Source organism: Bombina bombina, chromosome 1 (assembly GCF_027579735.1).
Source record: "Bombina bombina isolate aBomBom1 chromosome 1, aBomBom1.pri, whole genome shotgun sequence".
Taxonomy (NCBI): domain Eukaryota; kingdom Metazoa; phylum Chordata; class Amphibia; order Anura; family Bombinatoridae; genus Bombina; species Bombina bombina.
Genome location: NC_069499.1, coordinates 1,269,217,942 through 1,269,239,554, shown reverse-complemented (window position 1 = coordinate 1,269,239,554; position 21,613 = coordinate 1,269,217,942). Strand labels below are relative to the sequence as shown.

The 21,613-nt window shown below is 36.8% G+C and overlaps 1 protein-coding gene across 1 annotated transcript in view; it reads left to right on the top strand.

The window, feature by feature from the left end:
* The first annotated feature begins 393 nt into the window (after positions 1-393).
* Positions 394-21,613, top strand: part of KLHDC4 (kelch domain containing 4) — a 264,047-nt gene continuing 242,827 nt past the window's right edge. Inside the window, exons 1-4 of the mRNA XM_053701199.1 lie at positions 394-639; positions 4,320-4,411; positions 5,332-5,410; positions 18,819-18,917. Of these exons, the coding sequence (XP_053557174.1) occupies positions 541-639; positions 4,320-4,411; positions 5,332-5,410; positions 18,819-18,917 (369 nt within the window). The 5' untranslated portion in view covers positions 394-540. The remainder of the gene's footprint in view (positions 640-4,319; positions 4,412-5,331; positions 5,411-18,818; positions 18,918-21,613) is intronic.

Here is a 21,613-nt window from a genome sequence, read left to right as displayed (position 1 = left end):
GTTACTGCTCAACATCTACTATCTAAAAGGAAATAGGCTTAATACAATTTATATCAAATAAAATTGTCATAGATGTCATGTGAACAAAGCCCATCATTTAACCCATTAGCTACTAGCACAAGGTATGCTGGCAGCAACTTGATTAATATTTTTTTTAATTTCAGGGTCAGTTTATTCTGAACGTTCCTACATTGGTCTATCTGTCTGCCTCTTTCTATTCATCTTCCATCTATCCGTCTATTTATAAAGGTATCTTAGAAAGTATCATGTTTGCTTGAAATAAAGGATGTGAATATTCTCCTGTCCACTAGAGGGCGTTGATGTCATGCAGTGATACACTTCACTCGTTTTCTGAAAGGTGCAGGAAGAGGATTTTCACTTCCGGGTGTGCTTCCCATGTGCATGGAGTGCATAGAGAGACGTCTGGGTGTCTTTCTATTCGTGCCACAGAATTGTTAGTTGTAATTATCAATCCTTTATTTAAAGCGAAGAAGAGTATTGTAGCAAGCGAGAGTAGCACTACAGCTTAAACAGGTAGATATGGGAAAGAAAGGGAAAAAAGACAAGAAAGTTAAAGGAGCTGAGAAAACAGCATCAAAGATGGAGAAAAAGATGTCAAAAAGGTCTAAAAAAGAGGAGGTGAGGCACTATTGACAGGTTGGCATAATAGGGCATATGTTTGTACATTTTATTATGAATATATATACATAAATACACACACGTTTAGCTTCACAAATCCAGCGTTTCCAAACTGTATTCTTCATGGTTTACCTATACCGACCTCTTTTGGTACCCCAAAATGAGTATCTGCCCCAAGTATTGCAGATGATTGGTTCCTTAGTTACATATGAATTTGCTTTATAAACCTTTGTATGTGTGTATGCAACAGGGCTTTTACATTCCTATATTCCCTTTGCATTGTTGGGGACTGAAGCTTTGCCAGTGCCGTATTGTTCACAGCCTTGAACACCTATTACACTAAAAATTTGTGGTATAGATGAAAATTTAATTGAGAAAGCAAATTTGATTTTTTGTGTGTGTGTGGATCTCATACAAAGTTTGTTATTTAAAATACCTTTCATTATGGAAAACAGACCATCGATCCTCTGCCAGCATCTCCTGCTGTAGTTAGCACAGCGATGACAAATCCGGCTTCCTCCAATCGTTAAGTACCCCACGAGCTGGACGCTAAAGGGGGCACACAATGATTGGAGGAAGCTAATTCGTCATTGCTGTGCTAACTACAGCAGGAGATGCGGGCGGAGGATTGCCGGGCTGTTTTCCATAAAGAAAGTTAAGTATTTTAAAAAAGAAGCTTCTTTGTAAAGTTTAATGAATGAAAGTGCCCCTGTTTTTAAGATTAGTTTTAGATACCGGGCACTTATTCATTAAACTTTACATTTACTTTAAAGGGATACTAAACCCAATTTTTTTCTTTAATGGTTCAGATAGAGCATGCAATTTTAAGCAACTTTCAAATTTACTCCTATTATGAATTTTTCTTAGTTCTCTTGCAATCTTTATTTGAAAAGCAGGAATGTACGCTTAGGAGCCTGCTCATTTTTGGTTTAGCACCTGGGTAGCACTTGTTAATTGGTGGCTAAATGTACCAGGGTGCTGAACCTAAAATGGGCCGGCTCTTTACTTTACAGGTAGCCCTCAGTTTACGCCGGGGTTGGTTTCCAGAAGGAATGGTTGTAAATCAAAACCGTTGTAAATTGAAACCCAGTTTATAATGTAAGTCAATGGGAAGTGAGGGAGATAGGTTCCAGGCCCCTCTCAAAATTGTCATAAGTAACACCTAATACATTATTTTTCAAGCTTTGAAATGAAGACTTTAAATGCTAGACAGCACTATAAACCTAATAAAATAATCACACAACAGAATATATAATTAAACTAAGTTAAATGAACAAAAACATTTGCAAAACAGCATTATAAACCTAATAAAATAATCACAACACAGACTTCACTTGCATTTTTCTGCAAACAGTTCTTTCTTTGCATTCCAATCTGGACTGATTTATAGACAGGAAGATCTTGTTCCTTTGAAATCTGCTTTATAGCGCAGGTCTGGTTAAACTGATTAACTTCAGCTTGCTTGGCTTTGCTGCAACACAAGCGGACAGCTCCACCTACTGGCTATTTTAATAAATGCACTGCTTCTCAATGCTTTTCAATAGCAGTTACATGACTGGAAAAAAAGGTTGTTATTCTGAAACGGTGTAAATTGAACCGTTGTAAAACGAGGGCCACCTGTACATTACTGCTTTTCAAATAAAGATAGCAAGAGAATTACTTTTTTTTTTATAGGAGCTAATTAGAAAGTCTCTTAAAATTACATTCTCTATCTGAATCATAAAAGAAAAAAATTAGGTTCAGTATTTGTGAATTTCACTTGCCCAAAAGACTAGAGAAATTTAAAGGGATAGTCTACACTGTTTTGCAAGCAACTTGTTGGGATTGTTGTGCTGCAGGCACCCTACGCCGTCCTGTGTCACTCATGCAGGGCAAAAGTGATTACAGTATTCTGGGGAAAATGTCTTTATTTGGCAGCCCTAATACGGCTGCCAAACTCCTCCTCCTCCTTCCTCCTACTTGTGGGTTTGGTAGAAACAGCACCCAGCAGTGTGCGTCAATGGGCTGAATTACATTAGACACTCGAGCAGGTACATTGCACATGCGCAAAACTACAGCGTGCGTCATCAATTTTACAAGTGAGAGCCTGATCATTGGATGTTGCTACACAATAGACGCGCCAACTGATCCTCTGGGAGGAGTTATACTGCCATCCTAAAACGGCCGAATGGAAAAGTATTTTTAAAAATACTTTTTTTCATTTGCCCAGCATGAGGTGGCACAGGACGGCGTGGGGTGCCCGCAGCACTACAATCCCTAACAAGGTGCTTGCAAACCCGTGTAGACTGTCCCCTTAAGTATTTTTTGCTATCACTCTATTTAAACAGAAATCGAGCCTTGTTTTTATTTGATTTATTTATCAAAACTGTATTTTATTAAGTAGACAACCCAAGGTATTAATTTTGGTATATTTTATGTCGCCGTTTCGCCATATAATGCGATCATATAAAAAAATTGTTAACGTTAAAGGGGGACATAGACATAAATGTGTAAAAAGACAATGATCCAATGTGTTTTTGTATTTTATTGTTGTCTGCATATAACACGTTGAGGACCAACTTCCTAACATAGGGGCTGGAAATTCCTTAAGGGCAGCATATCAACTTATGGATATTCAACACACAAATAATATATATTCTCAAAATGTCTAGTGCCAGAGGGCTCATTTGAGTTTACCCACTAACCAGAAGTTCCCAAAGCACATATTTAGTTCTTTTTTTTTTTTTTTTTGAGCCACAAAAACTGACACACACTCGCAGTACTAGTGCAGAGGGCCACATGTAGTTGACCATCCCTGAGACAGAGGATTACATTTTTTTTTTTCTTTTTTAAAAGTTATTTTGGTCACTTGGTGTTCTTTGTTGAAGAGAATTCCTACATACGAAGTGTGTACATGTCTGCAGAACTGAATGACTGTAACTTGGTTATATAAGACAGTAAAGAGGGGAAAATTAAATTGTTTTAACTATAAGTTTTTTTGTTTTTTTTTACCACTATTCAAGATCGAACATAGTGACAAATACTAGGGAAAACCATTGGAAATATGTACATACAAATCTGTGCCTAACCACAGTACATTAGTACAAAAGTTCTGCATGTAGTTACTTGAGAATTCTTTTGAGTTTGAAAATGTGTTATTTTTGGTGGATTTTATAAACTCAATTAACTTAAAAGGGACTTTCTAGTCAAAATTAAACTTTCATGATTCAGATAGGGCATTCAATTTTAAACAACTTTCCAATTTACTTTTATTATCAAATTTGCTTTGATCTCTTGGTATTATTTGTTAATCGCTAATCCCAGGTAGGCTCATATGCTAATTTCTAAGATCTTGAGGGACACCTCTTATCTCAGTGCATTTTGACAGTTTTTCACAGCTAGACAGCTCTAGATTGTGTGCCACATAAAGAACGCTGGTTCACTCCCGTGGAGTTACTTATAAGTCAGCACTGATTGACTTAAATGCAAGTCTGTCAAAAGAACTAAAATAAGGGGGCAGTCTGCAGAGGCTTAGATACAAGGTAATCACAGCGGTAAAAAGTGTATTAATGTAACAGTGCTGGTTATGCAAAACTGGGGAATGGGTAATAAAGGGGATTATCTATCTTTTTAAACCATATCAATTCTGGAGTAGACTGTTCCTTTAATTCATATTTTATTTCTGTTCTTTTCACCTCCAGGAGGATCTCGAATCTTTGATAGCTGAGTTCCAGTCACTTGATGCAAAAAAGACTCAGATCATAGAAACTCCCTGCTCTCCACCATCTCCCAGGCAAGACTACTAAGGACAACTCTTTCTCTTGTTGCAGTTGATTCCTAACAAGCCACAATGGACTCGATTTATCAAGTCTTCTCCTCCTCTACGACTGCAGGTTCTCTCAAGAGAACCTGCAGTCAGTATTTATCAAGCAGCGGTCATCAGACTGCTGCTTCCCTACCCTATTCTCCACCTCTTAGGTGGAGAATTTCAACCTCCCCGGTCTCCTCCGACTGGGGAGATTGGCTGTGTGCGGTGTTGCACGTGAGTGCAAAATTGCGCTTGTGTGCAATGGTAAATTCCGGCAGCGGATTGCTGCCCTCCAGAGGTCACCTGGTGCGAACAGGGGCGAATATGTACGCCCCTGTCTGTCCTTGCTTAATAAATCAAGCCCAATATAGTGGTTGTTTAGGTTTTTGTTAGTTTACATTTGGTCAATTTATGAAAATCTTCTTTGTATCCTCTGTTTTAGCCAGTGTATTTACAGCTGTGGGGAATTTATATTCATCCACTAAACTTTTCTCTTAAAAAATATATTTTCTTAAAATTGTTAAACATTAAAATGCTATTTTATGATTGGGATATTTAGAGAATGCTAGTTTTGCTTATGAAAGGGTGCTTTACTGTAGCATTGCTAGTCCAAAATTAGTTGGCATAAACTACTACTTAATGCTGATTCTAAAATATCGGCACAATTAATTTTGTTTAATAACTGCAATATTAATGTGTTGAAGTTGTAAACAAATTAGGCACACTGATCATAACGTTAGCAAATGCTTTACCTTGAAGGCATTTTAAAAAACAAAAAAAACAACAAATAAAAACACAATTATGTGAATTTCAGGTTCCAAACACTGAAGCAAAATCACCCTCTTCAAAATTGTTCCCTAGATTTGCTTTCTTTTGCTGATTGTTGTTTCATGTCCTGTCTGTAGGTTAAATGCCTCTTTGATGCCACACCCAGAAAAGGATGAACTAATTCTGTTTGGAGGTGAATATTTCAATGGCCAAAAAGTAAAGTATATATTTTATTTCATTTTTTTTCATTGCTCTATGCAGAGCTTTAAAAGAAGACAGGCAAATAGAAAAATGATCATTTTGATTCAGCTTGTCAACAAAATGTAGCCTTCGTTTCAACCCCAAAGACAGCTTGTGATTAGTTTGAACTTGTGCACCATTTTTGTGTGAATAATATACATTGTATTTGATGGCAGAGAGAAATACCCCTTAACATATTATTATGTGACGAGAGTTTTAAAAACATAATGCTTTTCTTTATTAAATGCTAGTTATGTTTATCTACTGTACAGTGACACCTGTGAAAAGAGGTAACACTTTATACATGTTTAGTAGTCTACTGTCTAGTGTATACTTTTAAGTAAAATAGGTGTGTATGTATGTGTATGTGTGTGTATGTATGTATGTATGTGTGTGTGTATGTATGTATATATATATATATATATATATATATATATATATATATATATATATATATATATATATATATATATATATATATATACACTTTTGTTTTATTCTATAAACTACTGACATGTCTCCAAAAATCCAAATAAAAATATTGTGATTTAGAGCATATATATATATATATATATATATATATATATATATATATATATATATATATATATATATATATATATATATATATATATATATATATATATATATATATATATATATATATATATATAATCTCTCTATCTTCTATCTCTCGGATGGCAAAAACAGTGCTAGTTAATTCCTCAAAAGTAATTGGAATAAAAGTTGGCTATTGACCAAGCCAAAAGAGCTGAAAATAAAAGCTTTGAGTAAGAAAAAGTATTCAATTCTGGCTTTACTGGCAGAGGGACACTGTGAGCGTTAGGTTGCTTCTAGCCTTAAAATTTCAAAGATTGCGGTTCATAAGAACAAGGTCAAGCAGAAGACATTGGGGACAACAAAGCTTCTGAACAGCAGAGGGTGAAAACTACTTCCCTTCCGGGGGTTGACCACCAACTCACTTTTGAATGTTACTCAACAACTGTAGGATGACATCAAGTGACCTGCAAAAAGAATGGCAAATGCCAGCTGGGGTGCACGGCAAAGATGGTTCAATACAGGCTCCTAAGGGAGGGCTGAAGTTGTGCAAAGCTAGAATAAAGCCCTTTATCAATGAGAAGCAAAGAAGATCCAGAATGGAGTAAAGTCATCTTACCTGATGAGTCCAATTTTCAGCTTTGCCCAACCAACACCTGATTGCCTAATGGTTAGATGAAGACCTGGAGAGGCGTAAAATGACCAGTTTTCTGCAAACAAAAGCTCTAAATGACATTTTTATTTGGAATTTGAGAGAAATGTTGTCAGTAGTTAATAGAACTATTTTTTTCTCTCCAGAACTGTGTGTGTGTAATATAAATAAAACTTGCCATAAAATTAAGAATAAAACACACAAAGTCCCAAGAGGTAAGGGATAAAAAGAAACACATCACAGTCCAATATTCAAAGTGCAAAAATCTATTTAAAGGGACAGTAAAGTCCAAAATAAATGATTTAAATAGGGCATGTCATTTTAAACAACTTTCCAATTTAGTTTTATCACCAATTTTGCTTTGTTCTTTTGATATTCTTAGTTGAAAGCTAAACCTAGTTAGGCGCATTTGCTTATTTCTTAGACCTTGAAGACCGCCTCTTATCCGAATGCATTTTGACAGTTTTTCACCACTAGAGGGCATTAGTTCATGTGTCATATAGATAACATTGAACTCGCGCACGTGAAGTTACCTAGGAGTTTTGCACTGATTGACCAAAATGCAAGTCTGTCAAAAGAACTGAGATAAGGGGGCATTCTGCAGAGGCTTAGATACAATGTAATCACATAGGTAAAAAGTGTATTATAACTGTGTTGGTTATGCAAAACTGGAGAATTGGTAATAAAGGGATTATCTATCTTTTTAAACAACAAATATTCTGGTGTTGACTGTCCCTTTAATACCAAACCTAGATATACATCTTATAGTATCTCCTATAACCAAAAACAATACCACCTTAAAAGTAAAAAAATAATAATAATGGGCTAGTTGCCACTAAAAAAAAGGTAATTCAAAGCATTAGGAATGCTCCGAAATTTCTGCCGCAGAAACATTTCGTCCGAAAATTGCATTTTTGGCTTTTTTTTTCTTTCCATTTTTCTGTAAAATTGTTGCTAGCTTATAGGTGCTGTCTGAGTTCATTACTTGACTTACTGTTTTGCATATAATAATATTTTTCTAGAACTATACTTTATTTGGATAAATGGTAAAAAAACCCCCACAAAACTTTTAAATCTGATTCTGTTCCACAGAGCTATATAAAGAGTAATACAGTATATTGATATTTAATATTGTTTTAAGTAGGGATGCACCCAAAAATTTGGTCCCAGAAACATTTTGGCCGAAAATGGCATTATCGTTTGTTGCCTTTTTTTTTTTTTTTTTTTTTGGTAAAATTGTGTACAATATTATAGTTTTAATATATTTTTGACCAATTTTAGTGTGTTACTTTTGATAAAAGTGTGGTTATTTTATTTTATTGGCTTGCAGGTTTATAATTCAGATTCATTCATCAAATAGTCTAATTATGCAAAAAAAAAAATAATTTGAAAAAAACAAAAAAGCATTTTTGGTTTCGACTTTCAGCCAAGTGCATCCTGGATTTTCGGGTTCGGTTTCCGTCCAGAGTTTCCATTTTGGTGCATCACTACAAAGCATGCTTAAAGTTGGTGGAAAAGAAGCTTAGATTAGTCTCCTGTAAGAAGTTTCTTGTGATGTCACTCTATATCAGTATGCAGGAACTGATAGGACACCCTAAGTGAGACTTGCCATATGCAGCTTAAATGGACAGTCTACACAAAAATTGTTATGCCGTTCTATTCCATCATAATTACAATGGGCTTTAAAGCCGTTATGACGGAATAGAACGTCAAGGCCAACGGCTGTCCTGAAGCCTACTGTGCTTCTCAGATTTGATCATGGTCTGGAGGGCGTTCCTATTGATATAGGGACGCCCCCCCAGACCCGATCCAATAATTGAAATCTCGCGATCGTGTGATTTGAATTTGTCTACATCGGAACAGTTGTTCCGATGTAGACACTTTAATCCCGTCAGGAAAGGGTTAAAAAGATAGATAATGCCTTGACTACCCATTCCCCCCAGCTTTGCACAACCAACATTGCTTGATTAATATACTTTATAACATTTAAACCTCTAAATTTCTGCCTGTTTCAAAGGCTCTATTGACAGCCTCTTAATCACATGCTTTTGTATTTGCTTTTCACAACAAGAGACTTGTAGTTCATGTGGGTCATATAGATAACAATGTGTTAACGCCCGGGAAGTCATTTAAGAGTTAGCACAACACAATACTAAATGCAACTCAATAGATTTTAAATAGTCAGTCATTTGATCAGGGGGCTGTCAGAAGAGGCTTAGATACAAGGTAATCACAGAGGTAAAAAGTATATTAATATAACTGTTGGTTGTGCAAAACTGGGGAATGGGTAATACAGGGATTATCTATCTTTTAAAACAATAACAATTCTATTGTAGACTGTGCCTTTTAATAGGTACTACACTTGCATCCATATAAGTCTGAGTATAGATGAATAGTACCATATAAGTTGTAATCCATAAAGCTTAGTCCACACACATCAGCATCAATATAGGCACCAAGCAGCCGTATATGGATTATAAATGCAAAGCAGAGCACACAGACATCTTTAGACAGCAGAAGTATTACAGCGTAAGTGGTAAGGGTTATCAGTCAGAAAGATACAGTGTCCTCGCCTAGAGCTACCCTTAGGATATTACCGCTCCAACCTGGTGTCCTCACCGAGGATAATTAAGTCTCACCCTCACTCCGATGTAAAATCCTCAAATGCTGCATATAATGCTGTCAGCTATGTTGTCCGTTCCTCAGACACTCGTCTGTATGCACCTCGGCTGCCACTCATCCGTTGCCCTCATTCAAGTGGTCACTGTTTGCAATAATACTCGGCTGGCTATACTTCAGTGCGGCTTCATCATGGCGTATCAGTGCTGCACTATTACCATCTCTATATAAGGTAGACACGTTAAGGAGGTATAATATAATACCACTTCCCCAAAAGTAACACATTTTGGTTTTAAAGGGACAGTCTAGTCCAAAACAAACTTTTATTATTCAGATAGGGCATGCAATTTTAAACAATTTTCAAATTTACATCTATAACCAATTTTGCTTTGTTCACTTGATATTCTTAGTTGAAAGCTAAACTTATGAGGTTCATATTCTACTTTCTAAGCCCTTCAAGGCCACCTCTCCTCATCTCAGGGCATTTTGACCATTTTTCACCACTAGAGGGTCTTAGTTCATGTGTTTCATATACATAACACAGTGCTCACGCACGTGGAGTTCCTAGGAGCCAGCACTGATTGGCTAAAATGCAAGTCTGTGAAAAGAACTGAAATAAGAGGCAGTTTTCAGAGGCTTTGATGCAAGATAATCACAGAGGTAAAAAGTGTATTAATACAAATGTGTTGGTTATGCAAAACTAGGGAATGGGTAATAAAGGGATTATCTATCTTTTAAAACAATAAATATTCTGGTGTAGACTGTCTCTTTAAGTGCACTTTTATGCCATGGCTATCTATCAAACTCAATTTCTTAATGAAATTTATATATATATGTGTGTGTATGTATGTATGTATATATATATATATATATATACACACACACACAGGGAGTGCAGAATTATTAGGCAAGTTCATTTTATTATTGAACAACAACCATGTTCTCAATGAACCCAAAAAACTCATTAATATCAAAGCTGAATAGTTTTGGAAATAGTTTTTAGTTTGTTTTTAGTTATAGCTATTTTAGGGGGATATCTGTGTGTGCAGGTGACTATTACTGTGCATAATTATTAGGCAACTTAACAAAAAACAAATATATACCCATTTCAATTATTTATTTTTACCAGTGAAACCAATATAACATCTCAACATTCACAAATATACATTTCTGACATTCAAAAACAAATCAGTGACCAATATAGCCACCTTTCTTTGCAAGGACACTCAAAAGCCTGCCATCCATGGATTCTGTCAGTGTTTTGATCTGTTCACCATCAACATTGCGTGCAGCAGCAACCACAGCCTCCCAGATACTGTTCAGAGAGGTGTACTGTTTTCCCTCCTTGTAAATCTCACATTTGATGATGGACCACAGGTTCTCAATGGGGTTCAGATCAGGTGAACAAGGAGGCCATGTCATTAGATTTTCTTCTTTTATACCCTTTCTTGCCAGTCACGCTGTGGAGTACTTGGACGCGTGTGATGGAGCATTGTCCTGCATGAAAATCATGTTTTTCTTGAAGGATGCAGACTTCTTCCTGTACCACTGCTTGAAGAAGGTGTCTTCCAGAAACTTGCAGTAGGACTGGGAGTTGAGCTTGACTCCATCCTCAACCCGAAAAGGCCCCACAAGCTCATCTTTGATGATACCAGCCCAAACCAGTACTCCACCTCCACCTTGCTGGCGTCTGAGTCGGACTGGAGCTCTCTGCCCTTTACCAATCCAGCCACGGGCCCATCCATCTGGCCCATCAAGACTCACTCTCATTTCATCAGTCCATAAAACCTTAGAAAAATCAGTTCAGTGGTGGTCGTCTTTCAGCCTTTCTTACCTTGGCCATGTCTCTGAGTATTGCACACCTTGTGCTTTTGGGCACTCCAGTGATGTTGCAGCTCTGAAATATGGCCAAACTGGTGGCAAGTGGCATCTTGGCAGCTGCACGCTTGACTTTTCTCAGTTCATGGGCAGTTATTTTGCGCCTTGGTTTTTCCACACGCTTCTTGCGACCCTGTTGACTATTTTGAATGAAACGCTTGATTGTTCGATGATCACGCTTCAGAAGCTTTGCAATTTTAAGAGTGCTGCATCCCTCTGCAAGATATCTCACTATTTTTTACTTTTCTGAGCCTGTCAAGTCCTTCTTTTGACCCATTTTGCCAAAGGAAAGGAAGTTGCCTAATAATTATGCACACCTGATATAGGGTGTTGATGTCATTAGACCACACCCCTTCTCATTACAGAGATGCACATCACCTAATATGCTTAATTGGTAGTAGGCTTTCGAGACTATACAGCTTGGAGTAAGACAACATGCATAAAGAGGATGATGTGGTCAAAATACTCATTTGCCTAATAATTCTGCACACAGTGTGTGTATATGTGTATATATATATATATATATATATATATATATATATATATATATATATATATATATATATATATATATATATAATCTCTTTTTATATCAATTTGGTAATACCTGTGAATATATATCCCTTCATAATCCAACTCAGAATATATTCTTAGTATCTACATTGAAAGTTCACACATATCCACTATCTTGCTTATTGGAGTTTAGGCTGTTAGACACTATTACAGTAAACCCCTTATACACAAAATTAATAAACCACATAGTCTGTGTTCTTTGGTTTATTGAAGTTCAAAAGTTTGAGCCTGTATCTTTTTGTAGAAGAACCACACAGTTCATGTATCAAATATTGAACAGTAGAACAATAACCCAAGACTAGACACTTGCATATAGAGTCTTATGTGCTGATAAGCACTCCGTAAATATAACAAGTGGTACTCACAAATTCGTCTTGTGACACTGTCAAAAGCTCACCCGGGAACTAAAGCAGGGACCTTCCGTCTGCTGTGCTTCCAATGCTGCGTTCCACGTGATCAGACAGTGATGTCATACGAGTCCTGGGGTTTCCTTGCTCTCACGCCACAGCTGCGGCGGTACTAGTTGGAATGATTAGAACAAAACAAAGGAAGTCCGTCAATGTGCAGGTAAAACATCCACGTTGTTGAAGATATAAAAAGTAGTCAGGATGATACAACATCCACCATCATCAAACATAGGTAACAGGAAACAGTGTAGCCTGGAAGGGCTTACGCGTTTCGGCTAACAAGCCGTAGTCATAGCCTAACACCCAGGTACAGCTGATACCTTTTTAAAGGAACAAATCAAACATGATTAACTAAAATGTTTAAAGGAATACTAACAAGAATCCTGTGTATAGACAAATTGCTTAACATGTAAACTAAAAGCATTTTGACAATAGATTAAATTGTATATAACACACTATTTTGATGGTAGTTTTACACACTTTCATTTACATGTTAGTCCAGACTTTACTAGAAAAAATAACTAAATGAGATATAAATATATATATATATATATTTATATATACGTACACTATATGTAAAAGAAACAGAAAAGGAAATGAGCTGGAAAAAACTTGATTTTATATATATATATATATATATATATATATATATATATATATATACTTATAATGTGATGTGTACATATAATGGCATATCAAACACCAGGCGAAGTGAAACAGAATATCGTTAGACAATATGTTATGTATATAACACTATCCCAACATTACATTACTAAGAAGAATTTAGACTGTTTTCCTTGTCTTGGATGCAGTAATTGCAATTCAATAATTAAAAGCCCATTCTTTTTACATCCACACACTGGACACAAATTTTATTACAGGGAACATTATACATGTAACACTAGTTATGTGATATATATGATCAAGTGTCCTTGTGGGCGGGCCTATGTTGGCGAATCTTCCAGGAGGGTCCGTGACCGTATTACAGAACACAAAAGCAACATTAGATGCAAGATATTGACAGCCCCTGTTGCCCATCATTTTGTAGCAGCAGGTCATCATATCAGTCAACTCCGGTTCCAGGTGATTGAGCAGATTAAGGTACCCAGAAGGGGTGGTAATAGAGATCTTTTGCTCAAACAGCGTGAGACTTTTTGGATCTTTCCTCTTGATACCCTGAAACCGAAGTGGTTAAATAGGGATATAAACTGGTCAGTATTTTATTAGTTGACACTCCTAGTGTTATGCTCTGTATAAAATAGATTATTTGGGAACTGTACATATAACTTTGTGTGGGTCTATAAATTTAAAAGAAGTTATTCTAGTAGAAGTGTATTTATTGTTAACAACATTTATTTGACATAGCCATCATAGTTATATGCTGTCCAATTGTGGATTTCAAATAAATATTGGGTACACTGTATTTAGATATAGACACTATTTTGTTTAGTGGATTAAGGATTATTCTGGGGTTTTCCTAGCTGTTTGTTTTTAATTTATTGTCAGATTCAACCTATGTTAGACCAGTAGATGGCGCTAGTAGCTACAAGCTGAGTGCTTGTGATAGATTGTAAGGGTTAAATCCCAGAAGGCTATTTAAACAGGTGTATCTGTACAATTGTTTAACACATGATTAAGGGGCATGTAGCCCCGAAACGTCGTGGCTGTTTGACCTTGGTATGATTTGAATACACCATATTAAAGACAACATTGGCATATTTGGATATCCTCCATTTTTTATTTATTCAGCTTATTTCATTGGGAGTTTGGTAGTAACTTCAGGAGGTTTTATCCAGTTGGACTGTGTGCTGGATTTAACTTTGTTTGTATACTGAGAATATAGTCTGAGTTGGTTTATGAATGGATATATATTCACAGGTATTACCACATTGATAAACAGAAAGAGAAGCAGTCTGCCAGGAACGAACAGTAGCATCAATAGCTTGTTCTATGGCCCGGTTGCCACCTGGGAGTAGCTTCTTTCTGCCCAATTGTGCTTTTCACAGAGGAAAACTTTCCTGAAGTATATCAGTCTGATCCCGCCAACATGGTCAGTCCAGCCCCGAAATACCAGGCAATTCTCCTCTGAACAAGGAACATGACAACCCCAGACGATCGTTTCGGCCTCCTTTGGGCCTCGTCAGTGAGGTGCAGCCATATCCCTCTTAGCACATTGGGCAAGGAGTCCATGTCTGGTTTCCCCCATCACCCTTAGGTAGACAATCCCCAGGGTCATATTTACATATGCAAAACAGAAAGAGAAGCAGTCTGCCAGGAACGAACAGTAGCATCAATAGCTTGTTCTATGGCCCGGTTGCCACCTGGGAGTAGCTTCTTTCTGCCCAATTGTGCTTTTCACAGAGGAAAACTTTCCTGAAGTATATCAGTCTGATCCCGCCAACATGGTCAGTCAAGCCCCGAAATACCAGGCAATTCTCCTCTGAACAAGGAACATGACAACCCCAGACGATCGTTTCGGCCTCCTTTGGGCCTCGTCAGTGAGGTACAGCCATATCCCTCTAAGCACATTGGCAAGGAGTCCACGTCTGGTTTCCCCCATCACCCTTAGGGAGACTATCCCCAGGGTCATATTTACATATGCAAAACAGAAAGAGAAGCAGTCTGCCAGGAACGAACAGTAGCATCAATAGCTTGTTCTATGGCCCGGTTGCCACCTGGGAGTAGCTTCTTTCTGCCCAATTGTGCTTTTGACAGAGGAAAACTTTCCTGTAGTATATCAGTCTGATTGCCGCTGAGTTAGCAGGATAGTCAGGGTAAATTTAGCACCCTTTTTTAAAAAACTGATGACTTAAACGCCACCTTATGTCTAGTGATGGTAAATCCTAGCGTTTGTTAAACGCTTGGATTTTCTATCACTTTAAGCAAAAAAAACTTAAAAAAAAAAAAAAAAAGTCTCTCCTCCCTAAAAATAAATAGCAACCACTTACAACAACTTTATCATTCAAATATTTTTTTTTAGGGCGTATAAAAACCATGGTTTATAGCAGGAATCCCTGTACAAAAGACAAAAAAGTATTCCGCAGCATATGGTTTACGTTAAACCAGATAATTCTCTGTTGCAAAGTTCCTCAGTTGAAATGCAGTTGTTGCAATATCCGGCATTTACCTTGTATCAAATAGTCCTGTCAATCAATTTTGCTAAAAGGAAAGAATCAAAATAACTTTATACCCATATACTGCCCTTGTCTTAGTACCATGTATATAATCAATATGATCGTTTCTTTGCACAAAGTAGAAAAAATAACTGTCCACTGCTCCACTCCTTTAAAATTAATGACGTGCTTTCATAATGATACCGGTTATTTTTTGAAAAGCATATCCTCCCAGAGATTAGTACTTATCCGACCTTATTTGCAAAACATGATGCCAGGTATTTTGGCAAAGCATAGCATCCAAGATCCTCCCAGAGATAGTAATCACCGGACCTTCATTTGCAGAAATATGTATGTGCAAAAATGATACTGCACTCATCATTTTTGGATTTTTAAGAAACTTAAGCTAGCACCCTGGTAGTTGGATTTGGAGAGTGAGAGTGCAGAATCCCCACTATCTTTTCTGCAAATCTGTGCAAAAGGGTTAAATATACAGTTCCGCACTGGAGCCACAGAGCACTGCACGCCAGTGAGCCAATAGGCAGCCACAGTCACACGACCCCACCTTGAGGCTCTGAGTGGGACTTTAACTTAGTGTTTAACCCTGTTGTTAGTCAAACTTAATTATTTTTGGCTGCTCTAGGGGAGAAAAAAAAAAGTACAGCACACCAAATGCATGTAATATATAATAACTATAAATAAGATGTATTTTCACACTGTTATATATTGCATGCATTTGGTGTGCTGTACTTTTTTTTTTTTTTTTTTTTTCTCCCCTAGAGCAGCCAAAAATAATTAAGTTTGACTGTATTGCTCACTAAGTGAATTGTCCAATAATTCTCTTTGCAGTCTCTTCTACCTTGTCTAATGTAACATGAACCCAAGATGTGTTGTGGCCATTACTGGCGTGTGAGGACGGCTTTTGCATTAATGTTTAATGAGTTATGAATCCTTTCAAAGCACTTCTGATTGCCTGCACAGTGTAATCTGTGGAACGCTGTGTTCTGGTTGTGTGCCATCTTTTTCCTGAGTATTCTGTATCATTTGAGAGCAATGTAAGGGAAATCTCAAGATGGTAGAATTACATGCAAGCTGTATTGGGCCTTACTGTGTAGATGTGCTTTTAAGGCATCAGATTTTGTCCCTTTATCGTAACTATCACTATAAGCTTCATGAGCCAATATTACACATCTTGTAGCTTGGATAGCAATTTAACAAGCTAATAGAACTCACCAGTATTAAACTTAATAGCTTGAATGCTACCATTGTAATCTCAAGCTATACATTAGCATTAATACAATTTATGTGCTTTAGCTTAAAGGGACAGTCAACCATAGAATTGTTATTGTTTTAAAAGATAGATAATCCCTTTATTGCCCATTCCCCAGTTTTTCATAACCAACACAGTTATATTAATGTATTTTTTTACCTCTGTGATTACCTTGTATCTAGGAACCTTCTTCCAGCCCCCTGATCACATGACTGTATTATCTATTGTCTTAAATTTAGCATTGCTTTGTGCTAAATCTTAAATAACCCCCTGTGCCTGAACACAGTGTTATCTATATGGCCCACTTGTACTTTCTGTCTCTTTGTGTTGAAAAGAGATTTAAAAAGCCTGTGATAAGAGGCAGCCCTCAAAGACTTAGAAATTAGAAATATGAGCCTACCTAGGTTTAGTTTAAACTAAGAATACCAAGAGAAAAAAGCAAATTTGATGATGAAAGTAAATTGGAAAGTAAATTAAAATTAAAAGTCCTAACTGAATAATGAAAGTTTAATTTATACTAGACTGTCCCTTTAAGCCATGAAAGTTTATTTGATTATTTTTTTTTCTTTTTATTAAACTTGCTGCTTGCTTTGTCGCATATAAAATAATACTTCATAACTAATTAAATAGTAATTCTTTATTTGCATAAAACTGCCGCAGTCACTGGTGGCAATAAGATTAATTTATAAGGGATGCTGTTTTGGCACATGACTAGTAAACAGATTGGCCCAGCTCTCTCACTGGAAGTTACATATCATGTAATATTTTTCATGGCAGTGTTTGCTTTATGCAGTCATAGATTCAAGGGATGGTAAATGTTATTCTTCCTGCAAAGCTTTTATTGTCCTTTAAAGGGACAGTCTACTTCAGAGTTACTGTTTAAAAAGATAGATAACCCCTATATTACCCATTCCCCAGTTTTGCATAACCAACACGGTTATATTAATACACTTTTTACCTCCGTGATTAACTTGTATCTAAGCCTTTGCAGACTGCCCCCTTTATTTTAGTTCTTTTGACAGACTTGCATGTAGCCAATCAGTGCCCTCTCACTTGTAAACACAGGCGTGGTCACAATGTTATCTGTATGGCACACATGAACTTACACCCTCTAGCTGTGAAAAACTGCCAAATGCATTGAAATAAGGGGGAGGCTTTCAAGGTTTTAGAAGTTAGTATATGAGCCTACCTAGGTTTAGCTTTCAACAAAGACTACCAAGAGAACAAAGCATATTTGATGATTGCTCTTAAAGGGACAATCTAGTCAATAATAAACTTTCATGATTCAGATAGGGAATGCAATTTTAAAGGTACAAAGGGACATGGGTAGTAAAATCCTGCAATGCCTGAAAATAAAGGGGTTCATCGTAATCCTTGAGAAAAAATGATCTAATGATTTAAATAGAAAAATACCATTTTTTTTTAAAGGCTTGTGAGCAGCCACATAATGTTTGCCATCATATTACCAGCTTTATTTTTCATTGCCTGTAATAAAGTGGCTGTTTTTGTAAACCCGGAGGTCAAGCCGCTTAAATGTCAGTATTTGAAAGCAAATTTTCACTGATAATAAAATATAACTGAATTACTTTTGGGGCTCTGTTTGCCCAGTACCTTCATTCCTGTCTGACTCCTGTAACGTTGAAGATGCACTGAATTAACCCCAACATTTTATGTCATGATTTGGATAGAACATACAATTTTAAACAACTTTCCAATTTACTTCTATTATAAAATGTACTTCATTATTGTGTTATCCTTTGCTGAAGGAACAACATTGCACTACTGGCAGCAAGATGAACACCTCTAGTTAGCCAATCACAAGAGACAAATGTGTGCAAGCGCCAGCCTGCAGCTAGCTCCCACTAGTGTATGATATGTGTGTATTCTTTTTCAACAAGGGATATCAAGAATACGAAGCACATTTGAAAATAAAAGTGAATTTAATATGATGTGCTCTATCTGAATCTTGTTTAATTTTGACTTCCCTATCACTTTAATGTTCTAAATTAGAGATTAGATCTCAATATGATTATATTGCACCCTAAATGTCGGTCACCTGAAATTTGGAAAAAGACTGCCAGTAGTTAATGTTAGATTTTTAGCCTTTAGCACTTGTATATATGAGAGTATGTTTAATTGTTAAAAGGAGCAACATATTTATATTGCAGTTAACTATGTGTTTGCATTGTTTTTCTATTTTGTAAGCTATTGCCTGTGTAATTAAATTATCTTTATTAATATAAATGTTTTGCATCCTATGTCTGATCATACAGATGAGTGAGTGCTCCTCATTTTTTTTTCTTCTTTTTGGCAGACTTTTCTATATAATGAACTGTATATCTATAATATTAAGAAGAACACGTGGATAAAACTCGATATCCCGAACCCTCCTCCTCGTCGCTGTGCTCACCAGGTAAAATGATCTCATACTGTAACCCTTCTTCCCAAGCCAGGGTTCATAAAAGCACATACGTCAAAGCATCTGAATGTTTGCTTAATATTACATTGCTATGACTACTACTTTTATTCATGGAGTGCAAGTTATCTTGTCCAATTCTTTCCTGAGTGTGTGTCTTTTTTTCTTACTTTGGAACAGTGGGAGGAAAAATTATTTTTATCATGTTGCAATTTACAGAATACAGTATCTGTATGATACTATTCTTTTGTATCCCATAATTGTAGTGTTAAATATTAGGTCTGTAACTTTTTTATTTAAAGAGACATTGCACTTAAATGTTCTCTCGTTGATATTAGGGAGCAGCATTTAAACAAGCTTGAAAAAAAACAAATGAAGTAAAAGCTTTTTAAAGTTAAATTTACCTGCTAACTAAGTTAGGACGTTCCATGCTATCCTGAAAACACTGGGCTTTAACAACGTTAGGACGGCATGGAAAGTCCTAACTTCTATGGCCCCATGCACCCCCCTTAATACTTATCAGGCAGGATCTGACTTAGGGACTTACTTGGCAACTCAGGCATGCCCCAAGAAGTTAATCAGTGTGTTGGATTGCCGTGACAACCAGTCACTGATACTATGTGCCAGCCAATGGTTGGAATCATTGCCTGGCTGCACTCCCTCTGCCTCTCTCTTTCCTCAGTCTGATCTGAGGCAAGAGAGGTAGAGAAATTAGTGTTACAAAGTGTCCCACAGAGTAACCTTTTATTTAAAAAATAAAGTTCTGATCAGTGTTATTGCTGTAATGACTCTGATCAGTACTTTTGGGGTGTGATTTTTATTTTTAATTCAAATTTGACCATTTTTGTTCTTTTTAACATTACGTTTTTAACCCTTTCCTGTGGTTTCTGATCACTGCATTTTGTCTTTTTTCCCCCCGTGTACAAGAGTTTTTTGTTTTTTTAACCCTTTCAGGACTGTTTAGATCTCCTTGCCTCTTTTTATTCTGTGATCAGTACTTATTTATTGGGTGGGGTGGAAGTGGGAATTGGTGGGTGGGTTTTTGGGAGTTAGTGTCAGGAGTAAAAAAATAATTTGCCTTTTGCATCATTGCATGTTACTATTCCTCAGAAGAGGCTCTAACAACATCCTATATAGAGCCCCTAAGTGAGGCTTTTAGTAAAGGTGCTTCCCGCCTGCCAATCTTGGACAAAAATGTTTTACCCCCATATATAACTGCCACTGAAATACCCCATTTACTGCAGCTCATGGCATCACATCCAGCATTTCAGTTTTGAGCCATTAAAGAATTTAAACCTGTTTCTAACTGAGAATATATCTACTCAAATTAATTTATATGCCGGCTAGTATGAGGCAGCTAATCCAAGTTCACACCACATTAAGTAAAACACCTGGCACCCTACTGACCTAATATAAATGAAAATGCTTTTGGCACTGACCTTGGTTATGGGTATAGTGAAAAAACCCAGCATACGTTCCTACTTGGCACCCCATTCTGGTTCCAGGGATTATGAAGCGGGATAGATGAAAACGCCTGCTGCACTTTCTGTATTTTAATGATTATGCCCAGTGCGCCCCTAGAAATGACCCCTTGCATGACAGGCTAGATAGATACAGCCCCTGATAAAACACCAGAAAATTCAGAAAATGACACCCCTGACCAGAACATTTGTGTAGATGAATCCCTGATGAAATTAAAGGGAGGATTACTTTTTAAGCAATATATTCCATCAAACATTTGCAAATGCACTACAGGTTATATCTGGGCATTTCGAATTTATGAAGGCAAAGATCGCCATCTTGATCCACCTGGCTGCCCAGATTCTATTCAAATGGCAAGATTTTGTGGGATCTCCTCCTACCCTCGCTGAACAAAGTCTACCATCTATAAGTTGACAACTACTATAGCAACAAAGATTTGTTTCAAAATGTATTTTATTTTGAAACCCTAGCCTGTGGTACAGTGCACAAAAATCACTCTGGTTACCCCCAGAAGCTGACATATGTCAAAAAAACATAGATGCCCAATATCAGCTTTTCTCCATGATAAAGAGCTGGCCCTTCAGTACACTGCCAATAAGATATTTACATGCTGTCCACAATGCATGATGAAAGTACAGTAACAGTGTCTGTCAGGGGAAAGGATGCACAAATCCAAAAACCAATTATCATTGTTGAGTACAGCACATATATGGGGGGAGCAGATTTAGCTGTATCTGCATACAGCCATATCTGACTCACTGAAAGACCAAAGCTTGGTCCAAAACAAAAATTAGCCAAATAGCTAACACTGATAAAAGTCTATAATTCATATGTACTGTTCAGAATAGCAATCACAGGGAAGCCGCCCACTTTCCTGAATTTTACACTAAAGCTTTTATCAGATGTTTTGTTTAACCGGCCCCCTAATATCCCATATTTGAATCAGAGAATGCACAGAGCACTTTCCTTGTAGGATCCCCCCTACAACCTGCAAATGTCACCCCAGAAAAAATGCTGAGTATGTTACAAAAAGGAGTTTGGAGGTAGTAAAGTCCTTCATTCCCATCTCTACCTGGCTTTTGTATTGTAGACTGTATCAGAGTGTTCCATACAGAGGTAAACTATTGATTAAAATGACTCTGTATGTGTTTTTGATTTATTGGTGGTTATTCTGTATTCCTGACCTAAGCTTTTCCTGATTACGTTTTGTC